Here is an 11,098-nt window from a genome sequence, read left to right as displayed (position 1 = left end):
GAATAGTGTGATGAGTATTTTACTTTGTGTGTGTGTATATATATATATAGTTACTAAATGTCATTAATAAATAAATGTTTGCTATGAGAAGTAATTAAGTTAAACTATAGCTACTAAATGTCAATACCCACTATATGTTTGTTATGTCATGTAGTTATCCCATGATTCAATCTCCATTTACTTTTGGGCTTGGCACTTGGCGGGCATCACATATCCGACTTTTTCGGCCCATGGCAAATGATACGACTAGAAGGCTGATTCACCCCATCCGGAATTAAAATTTCTGGTTGGAAATTGTCGCCCCGATTACACTACCACGGTCGGTGCATCGCCATCCGTGGCGTATATTTTTGCCACGGCCGGCTCAGGACGATGAGCCTCGACCCAATCTATCAATTCAAGAAAATGTGCTAGTGTTTTCGCGATATCAAGAAATTCATGAACTACATTCGCCATTCAACTTGAGGGCCTTTCTTTTAGTTCCTCAACTCTTTTTCTCCAAACGGGATGGAGGGAACATTACCAAAATAACCTTTTAGCAATTTGCCTCGATTATCATCTCCATTACTCAATCTAGTCCGACCATCAACCACGATACCAGTGTTATGTATTCCAATAAATTCAATAAGTAAATTAAAATTCTTATGAACAAATGCTCTGATTTTATTCTGCAACGGAAGCACCATTTCAATAGCTCTTTCTTATACTCTTTAATTTCACACTAAGACGACTTTTACACAATGTACGTATCGAAGAGCACCTCAAATAAGAACAATATACGTGTAAGTAACATTTTTGCATATTTACAGGACAAAAACTAAAACAAGAAAAGCTTTATTTACTGCTTAAGATAGGATAAACAGATGTGGCCCAATAGCTAAAGCAGTTCTGGACGGACTTTTATCAAATCAAGTTCAGATAATTTGCAGTCACGGGTTCAAACACATGGGCTGCAGAAGCCTCAATAAGTTCTATTTGCCATTTCAACAGATGCATGTAGACAATCCAATCTCCATTTCCTTTTGGACTTGGCATTGGCATCACATATCCTGATTTTCCAGCCCATGGAAAATGATACGATCCGAAGGCTGGCTCACCCCATCCAAAATTAATCTTTCTGGCCGGAAATTGTTGCCCAGATGACACTACCACGGCCGGCCCATCACCTTCGGTGGCATATATTTTAGCCACGACGGGTTCAGGACGATGGGCCTCAACCCAATCTATTAATCCAAGAAAATGTTCTCGTGTTTTTGCAATATCAAGAAATTCATGAACTACATTTGCCACCCAATTCAATGGCTTCTCTTTTAATTCCTCAACTTTTTTCTCTCCAAATGGGACGGAGAGAACATTACCAAAATACCCTTTTAACAACTTGTCTTGATTATCATCTCCATTACTCAATCTAGTCCGACCATCGACCACCATTCCAAACCTAAATTTTTTGAAACTCGACGTTTCTTTAATTCCACAAGCAAGAGTTTTCCACAGGAAAGCACTGAATGATTCAAGTTTAGACCTCTTGAATTTGGTGCTTTTCTGGTCCTGATTGGCTAGTGATTGGAGGTGCCCGATTTTGTCCCTCGTAACATAGTAAATTCTACTTATGACTTGATCGTTAGGGTTAACGGTTTCAGGTTTTGTGGGAGGTGGGGTTGGTATTGGTACATATAAGTCATTGATCGAGGAATCATAGTAACCAGGACGTCGAGGAAAAAGGGATGATCGTCGAAAAGATGGGAGCTGAGAGAGTGGCTTGGATTGAGCTAATTCAGACCATGACACAAGAAACAAGTTGGCTGAATATGCATCAGCTACTCGATGATCAAATGTGCAACCCACTACTATTCCTCCGCATGAGAGTTGTGTAACCTGTATTGAAACATTGGGTAAAATTGCAATTTGCAAGGAATTAAATACTAACAAAACAAGAGGACAAAGTTAGGTATTTAGGGTTGTCAATTTTATCACTTAAAGAGCAGTAATTTCTATGTCTCAATTTATATATATGTCATACTACTTTTTTTAGTCTGGTTAGAAAAGAATGTTTTTTTTTTATATATTTGGATATAATTTAACTTTAAAATGCCACTACTAAAAAGTGTGAATTATATTTCCAAAGGATGTTCCTGTCGGAGCCGTCGAAAATATGGGATTTCGAGTGGAAAGTTCATGAGAAACATTTTTGATGAGCCAATTTTCAATGGCTTCCATCGGAAATTCTCGCGTTTTAGTAGTGTTATATGTCCAATATTTACCCTTAATGGAGCTGGCAGAAATTTGTGTTTTAGTAGTTTATGTATGTCCATTTAGCCTTAATGAGATAATTTATAACCACAATTTTTAAAGACTCGTTTTAGATCATAAGTTAAATTTTTTTTCGTATTTTATAATTTGCGTGTTCAATCAAACAACGTCGCGTAAGTTTAAATGGGGGGAGTAACGAAAAACTAAAAAGTAAAAGAATGTTTTATCGAACAATTTAAACATTTAGATGAGATGATAACCAAACCATTTCAATATAGTATCAGTGTATGTAGAGGTCTTGTGTTTGAGTCTCACCCCCACACATTATCAGGATGAATTTTGCCTTGATGACGAATGAAAAAGAATCAGACTTGCACGTGACGTGATGTGCTGGGACATTCAGAAGGTCACATGCAGGGGCGAATTTGTGTAAACTTTTTGGGGCACGTGAACTCATGGTCTCCGTAAAACTAGGTATTTTATGTATATATTTTCTAAAATTGGTATAATATTATCAGGTGGAACCCATACTACAATAAGGTTAAATGCGCACTCAGTTGAAGGTTGAATTATTTACCTAGAAGTCTAGGGATCAATTCTGACTTCATACATTTTTCTCCTTTTTTATTTTTTAGTGGTGAACTCATGTTCTAAAAATTCTAGATTCGCCTCTGCTCACATGCATGAGAAAGGGATAAATATTGCTTTAAGACATATTTACCTGAACAGCTAGTACACCATGTCTCTTCTTAGGAACAAGTTTTCCCTCAATACTTTCATCTGGATTATAAAAATTTATTTCTTTAAGCTCAGCATCAGCAAAAGCTTCAGTAAAATAAACTCCACTATTATTGCACAAGACCTCTGGTTCTCCGCCCGAATTTTGAACAATTTCTCCAGCAAATGCATAGCAAGAAACTAATGTTTCAGCCAAAGAAGCTTTGAGATTTTTTACCATTGAACCAAATTCTAAATTTTTATTTTCCTCCGAAACAATAATGGGATTTAGATAGCAGAACATAACTCCGACATCCAATGGAGGCAATAGCAAATCAAGATTGGATAGTGGTAGCCAATGTTCTTGGATTGGTAACACTGCTGCTACTACCTCAGTTTTGTTCATTTTTACATTGAAGTTTGTTTTGGCATTCATCTCCTTTTAGCACATCTTTTTTGTGTGTGGTTGTTTTGTTTCTTTTTGTTGTGGAGGGGTTGGGGGAGGTGGAAAAATTGAGATATGTATAAGTTTCTTGATAGTTTGTATAGTGGCGTGTGTTTGCTTGAGAGTGAGTGATTGATGGACGAGAGAGTTCTATATATAGGGTTTAACTTGTATATATTAATAGTGTAAATTTTATTCTATGTCAGATGATTTAAAAGATAATTGCATGCAACTAATCATCAAAAGTATGATTGGTAATTTGGAAAATAATACATGCATATATTATAAGTCGCGATGCAGAGAAGTCAGAATGAGAAGTTTATGGGTTGTGAACTTGACAATGAATGCATAGCTCTTTTTTAAAAAAAAAATAATTATCACATCAGCGGAGGTGGGACATTTGGGGGGGGGGGGGGGGGGGGGGGAGGTATACTATGTTACCAAGTGAACTAGCGCTCAATCCAGCATAACTCGTTTTAGTTACTGATTTCATAATTATATATTTGTACATATTTAATGAATTTTCTACTACAATTATAAAGCGCATTTAAACAAATAATGAGTTCCTCCAAATCCATAGTATTTTAGAACATATTAAGACACATGTACTAACAATATAATTATTCTATCGTAAGTGTGTGTATATAAGCAAAATTCTGCATTTATAAGATTCAATGATGGGTGGGATAATGTTAAGTAAATAATAAGATTGGTGTATACGAGATATATATTATTAGGCATGGGTACAAGATTGAGTGATGGACGTGGAAGAGGTGTGTTTATAGAGTTTAACTACTATATACTAGTAATTATTTTATCGGAAACAACCTCCCTACATTGTAGGGGTAAGGTTTGCGTACACTTTACCCTCCACAGACCCCACATTGTGGGATTTCACTGGGTATGTTGTTGTTGTTATTTTATCGAATCTTTTAAAAGATAATTACATGTTATAACTATTCATAAAAAAATGTGACTAGTAGCCTCAAAAATAAAATTAAAATATATTGCGCTATTATAACATGTTCAAATATACTGAAGATAATATAAACATTCTTTACATTTTCAATGTATATAAGTTACATTAATATATCTATATATGTAATGTTCAATATTGTTGGGTTGGGTGGGATGATTATTTAAAAATAATAGTATTAGTACTGTGGACGAAGTCTTATTATGCATTGGTACAAGGGTTGGTTATGAGTTTCTTGAACAAGTTAATAGAGAGCAACAAAGTCAATTATTTTGGTAAAATTGTATGAAATGAAGTAAAGAGGGAATCCATCCAAATCTAAACAACTAGGAATTAGGCCATCTAATGACGTAATGCGATCATGAAACTGCCACATTTTTTTTAAAAGTTTTTTTTTTTAAAAAAAAATTGTTTTTTATTACATAAGGGGATAGGGCGAGGGGATTACAATGTGGGAATTCGAACTAGGGTTGCTTATCGGGTGGATCGGACGGATAATTATGTTTAACGGTTCGGTTTATCGGTTATCAGCTTTTAAATGTACTAATCCGCTAGCTAACAAATAAGATATCGGTTGGTTCGGTATCGGATTAACAATTATCGGATGGTTATCGAGCGGTGTATCAGCTAAATCTAAGAGAAAATTAAAATTAAAATCACAATAGATAGTTTAGCTTCTGCCGACGAAGTTAAAATCACATCTTCCAATCCTTTTGCAAGATTCCCATATGTTTGTTACATATCATACAGTGACTATATTACAGTTTGCTTGGACAGTGTTTACACTAGTAATTCTGCCGTTGTTTCAAATGTGAAGTAGGTAACTTGTAACTGAAGGCACTAATGACTATTTATATTTCCTTATACAATCATGTTTGGTCGAACAAATAGTTAAACCTTTTGTAATATAATAACACAAGTACTTTTGCGGTCTTTGATTTCACATATATCTAGGAGTAAAAACATAAATATAATAATTCTTAACGGGTTAACGGTTTACCCGATAACGAAATTGAGTAATTCTCCCGCACCGATAAATCGTTAATTATAAAATTTTAATCCGTTCACCAACCGTTAATCCGGTAACCCAATACCGATAAGCAAATAAGCCGATTTTGCGGTTAGGTTATCGATTATGTTTTGATTTTGAACAGCCCTAATTCGAACTCTCACCAACAAGGTGATAATAACTGCCTCATGTGAACATACTTTTGACATTTTGTTTTTAAAGCAAACCACTAAGTTAACCTTAGTGGGTATATTTTTTATTATAATAATAGTTCAGCAAGTACAAAAAGAAGAGTCTAGAAAGGAAAGTAAAGTAAACACAACTTAAACAAAAGCAACTCTTAAATTAATTAATTAAATTTGCATGCTTTAAAGTAGGATGATCCGTTAAAAGGGACATTATTAAAAAAAATACCCTCTCTATCTCAATTTATATGATATTTTTCGCTTCCCGCGATTCAAATTGAATAAACTTTGACCAACATTTTAAGATGCGTTTTTTCACCAAATTGATAAGAGAAAAGTTGCAGCTTTTAGACTTTTCATGTAGTTTTCAAATTTATAAATTTTAATCTTAAAATATTGACTTTATCTAATCCAATTTTGCTTCAAAATTTAGCCAATTGACTCTCAAAAAGCGAAAAGTATCACATAAATTTGGAGAAAATTACATAAAGTTTCAAGTTTTACAAAGTCCAAAATCTACAGTAATCCATGTTGAGCCGGTCAAAGCGTGGTAGTAAAATGACCTTTTTTTTTTTTGGTAATTCTTCTTTAGTTTCGGATGACTAATTAGAAATTAGAATCCAAGAATGAAAAATACAAAAATTTTGTACATTATTAGTGCAATTTAACCGATTAAAGTGGATTATTATTTTACTCTCTAAGTTACCCGCTGAATCCAATCATTTGCTATTCTTATTTTTTAGTTTCCTGTTGAGGTCTATCATATAAAGGTACTCAAAATATCGGACGTGTTATTAAGAGTTACCTGTCAAACTCTGTTTTCGAACCGGTTATTATTGTCATAAAACTTAGCCATATTATATTAAAGTGATGTAAATGTAATATAACAAATATTACAGGATTTATGTGATAATATTTGATTGAGTATGCAGTTCAAGATTTTTTTTAAAAACTTTTCTAAAACAAGCTCTAATTTATCCCTGGCTATAAATTGGCTATAAATCATCTTATTAGGGATAAATGAAAATTTTAAAGTTAAATTATTTTTTAATATAAAATTGTGACTTTTTTTTTCCGGGAGAGACCGAAAAAAGAAAGCGTGACATATTAATTGAGGCGAAGAGCGTAGTACTTTCATTGATCAACTAATAGAAATTAAGGCGGGAGTTGAAAAATACTGAAGAAAGGAGACTATTTGCCAGTAATTATGGAATACTTTGTTGAATACATCATTATGGCACCAAATAGTTAACCATATAAAAATGAATTCTAAGCTGTTAGAGTGTTACATTACTTTTAGACAATGTTTTGAAAGGTAGTTTTAGGACTCGCTTCAAGGCTCGCATTGACAAAACACTCTGAGACTCACATGTGGGGCTTGGAACCTGTGAGGCTTACGCCCTAAGCGTCCTACTGTACGCCCTAAACGCCCAACGCCCGGGGCTCGCCTAACAGTTCTTACACAAATTATATGTTAAATTCCTTAATTAAAATCATTGACCCTCATACTTCTTTAACAAATGAATGATTTTTCATCTATAGAAATAATAAGATTGGGTGTAACTCAAATAACAAGTCGTAGTATTACATATTTACTATTTGAGAACATCGTGATCGAGGGTGAATATCACTTAATATTTTTTTTAAAAATTCATAGCCGAATTTTACATTTTCACTTATCATTGGTCTTTTGTCCTATGTATCAAAATTATTACTATATTTTATTATTTCGCTTCTTGAAAGTAATTTTATTTTTATTCATGAAGGAGTTACGTTTTAATTGTAATACTGATAAAGTTTATTGATTATTTGCTTATAGGGAGATAGAATGAATAGTATGATAGTAATATTATTTTAAGAAATTGTGATTTTTTTCATTGTTTTGTTAGAGTTGATTTGCATTTCATAATAGCTTTTATTTCATTGTATTGTTTATCTTGTAAAATTATGTTATATATAATTGCAAGTTGTAAGTGGTGTGTAATGAATTGCTTTGATTAGTTTTTTGTGAGGATCAAATGTGCGCGCGCGCGCACGACACACACACACACACCCATGGGGCCACTTACCTATTTAAAAATATTTATTGTAATTATATTATTTTATGAAATACTAAAAATTAAATACCCAAGGGGCTTACGCCTCGCTGAGGCATATGTAAAACGCCCCGCCTTACGCCCTCTCCTTTTAAAACACTGCTCTTAAATTATGATTGATTGTCACTACAACCTAAATTGTTGAGATATACTCCTTCCGTCTCAATTAATTATGTGACACCTTTCGGATTTCGAGAGTCAATCCATTTTTCTGACCGAAATTTGTTTATGTATTCTTTTAAGTACTTTAAGTTGTTAGTTATTGTGATTTATTATATTTTTGACGTTGTTTCCAAATATATAAATTTTATTTAAAAAACTTTAATCTTCTATCTGAAACCGTGGTCAAAATTCAAAAGTTTGAATCTTGATAATTCAATTGTGTCACAGAAATCAGGACAGAGGGAGTATATAGTTTTGTGTTAAGGTTTCTTCTTTTGGTGATTTCTTAGGTTAAGTTTGTACAACTAAAGGCTTGCGCATATATGTTATTTTTAGTAACCAGTTATCCTTGTTGATATAATTATGAATAGTTAATGCAAGAGTAAAGTGAAGCAAAAAAAAAAAAAAAAAGGCTGTTTGATGGCAACCTACCAGCTGAATTATACAGTCTTCATAATTAATTCATTTTCAAAGTGGGAAAATGTTACAATTATAATGATTCAGAAGTCTAAACAACTGGCAATTAACAATGTAAGTTTTCACTGTTAGGTGATAACCTTAGTGATAATACCGATACATATTATCTTAATAATCCAATATTGTGAAGCAAAAGTCTCATCTTTTCCCATTTCTACCACAACCGATTTGATTTTTTGGGTTTAAAATATGTTATTTGTACTTATTTAAAGAATTCTTTGATCTATATACAAAGTTTGAATCAAAGTTTATGTGTTTGGATGAACATATATACAATATATGATATACATCCGCCCCCGGTCATCTCATTCATGGACAAAGTTATATAGAAGCGAATTCAGGAATTGAATGTTATGGGTTCCATTTGGGGTTAACTAACATAATTTGGGATTGTGACACGGCAATTCGCACGAACACCCTTATCTTGGGGTGGTCTTTAATTTTTGCCCCTTAAATTGATGGTCTTTAATTTTTGTCCATCAACACTTAAGTAACAAAAAAGTGGCCTAAAACACCTCTGACATCGAAAAAAAAAATGGATCTGTGACCTATTTTCACAAAGCAAAGTTTCATGCCTTGTCCGGTACAGTTTTGTAGAAATTAACTATCCGGCATAACTTCATTTGTACAGAAGTTATGCTGGACAAGGCAGAACTTATGCTGGACAAGGCAAAGTTTGTATAAACTTATGCCGAGCAAATTAGTTACTACACAACTAATGCCGGATAACTTCATTTCTACAGCACTACGCCGGACATGACATGGTTTCTATCTAACGTATGCCTTGTGAATTTTTTCGGGCTCTGCTAGGGATCGAACCCAGAATAACTGGTTTCATAGACCAGCGAATAAGGGTACTTTGACCGGCAAATTTTCATTAAATGAGAAGCATGGGAAAAAATTAAAGACCAACGATTTAAGGGGAAAAAATTAAAGACCAGTCCATATGAAGGGCAATCCACACAAAAGTTTAATAATATAATGTACAGGTTTTAGGCCATATAAACAAATTTATGCTTTGGGGTTGGTATTTTAAAAGGAAAAGGACATTGTGTGGCCATCAGAAATTTTAATGACCCAAGTTTTACCTTAGTACCGCGAAATAGACCTTCAGCCGAAACTATTGACGCAAAATAGCTCACCGACCCAATCACTACAAGAGATCAAACGTTTTGTGGCGACTGGCGACCAAAGTCGCTGCAAAAGATCTCAAAGTCGCCACTAAAGACATTGTGGTGACATTGAGGTCGCTGCATGTACTGTTGTCGCTAAAGATTTTTTGTGATGACTCCAAGGAGTCGCCACAAGAACTACACATTTGTGCCGACTAAGCTTACCACAAAAAAGGAAACAAATATGCAATGGAAAAAATTCACAATGATGCTTTTTATTTTTTTGGGGAAATAGCATATCAATTTAAGCGATTTCTTATGTTACATCGCTATTATGCTAACTTACACAACATTAGCCTTCGAGAATCTACTCGAACCTTGTGTTCAAATATTCTATGGAAAGCAACATCTAAAAGAAGTGGTGGAGGAAATTGAGCCTTCAAGAAGTATTCCAAAACATGTATAATATGTGTGTAATTTGTAAGTAAACGTTGATTATACATTTAGTATACACAAATTATACAACAATAATACAATTTCTTAACCCATACTATAGGGATACATATTCTATTCAACAATAATACAATTTATATACGTATGATACATTTTCTATACATATACATTAGTGATACATATTCTATACAACAATGATACATTTTCTATATATATGCTGGAATTAGTTGAAAAAAGGCTACAAAATGAAATTATTTTAAGAGGGTTAATAAAGGTCTTTTAAGCTTCTTGGGTTATCCGGTTGTCAATAGTTTGGGCTGGATGACTACTTGTGTCCTTTTTCCATTTTAAAAACTAATTGGGCTTGGTTCATGAATCTAGGATGACGGTTGGGCTTGTAATATTTTGTTATTTTCTTATGTTGGGCCGTTAGGAGCATGTTAGGCCCGTCAAAAAATTAGCTAGGAACATGTCTAGGATCGGGTTTGGGGGGAGGAAGGTTAAGTGATTTATATATTTCACGTCACCTAAATGATATCGGTAGGAAAATCTCCTTAAACTGTGATATTAGTAATCTTAAAAATAAGATAGATTACCTGCTACAATAGGTAATTAATTCTTTACAATAACTATGTATATAACTTAAACTATTAATTCACAAAAGGTTGAGTCTATAAGTTATCCTTCTCAGAATTATATTGTGTGTTTTACTTTTGTACATCATTTTAGTCAGCTACTGGCCATCTTCAATTTAGTTGATTTCTGCTTGGTAAATACATTATGTTTTTCTATTACATTGAGTTTTGGAGAGTTTGCTTCAATTCCAATCATCGATCGCTACAAATTTTCATTTTTTGGTGACAATCGTATTAATATTAAAAAAGAGTAGCACAAGTAATTTAGAATATCGGAACATCCTTCCATCCCTCATATAATCTTATTCACTGGCTATAAGACCGACTCAATGTGAGAAATTAAATCATTCTTAGGGCTTTGTGGATTGGGCTGGAATTGGAGAGAAAACTTGAACTGTGACATGATCAGTTACTGCATGTTTAATGAATGGTGTTTGAGCATAAATGTTACATATTACATTTAAGTACTTAATAAAGTCATTTATGGTTCTAGGTTGGAAGAAATATAATGGTTTTCACTTCTTAAATCTGAGAGTAGTAATCAAATTAGGTTAATTAGGAAGATAAAGAAAGGTAAGTGC

General features: G+C 33.5%; 1 protein-coding gene across 1 annotated transcript; it reads right to left on the bottom strand.

Annotated features, from left to right (window-relative positions):
- Positions 1-818: 818 nt before the first annotated feature.
- LOC132620396 (coniferyl alcohol acyltransferase-like) lies at positions 819-3,517 on the bottom strand. The gene is made up of 2 exons (XM_060335056.1): positions 2,972-3,517; positions 819-1,875 (listed from the first exon to the last, which is right to left on the bottom strand). Exons 1-2 carry the CDS (start codon positions 3,401-3,403, stop codon positions 904-906), a joined length of 1,404 nt encoding a protein of 467 aa, XP_060191039.1. The 5' UTR covers positions 3,404-3,517; the 3' UTR covers positions 819-903.
- Positions 3,518-11,098: the final 7,581 nt, after the last annotated feature.

This window comes from Lycium barbarum, chromosome 11 (genome assembly GCF_019175385.1).
Source record: "Lycium barbarum isolate Lr01 chromosome 11, ASM1917538v2, whole genome shotgun sequence".
Lineage (NCBI taxonomy): Eukaryota > Viridiplantae > Streptophyta > Magnoliopsida > Solanales > Solanaceae > Lycium > Lycium barbarum.
The sequence above is the reverse complement of the archived record's forward strand: the minus strand, read 5'-3'. Positions and strand labels throughout refer to the sequence as shown.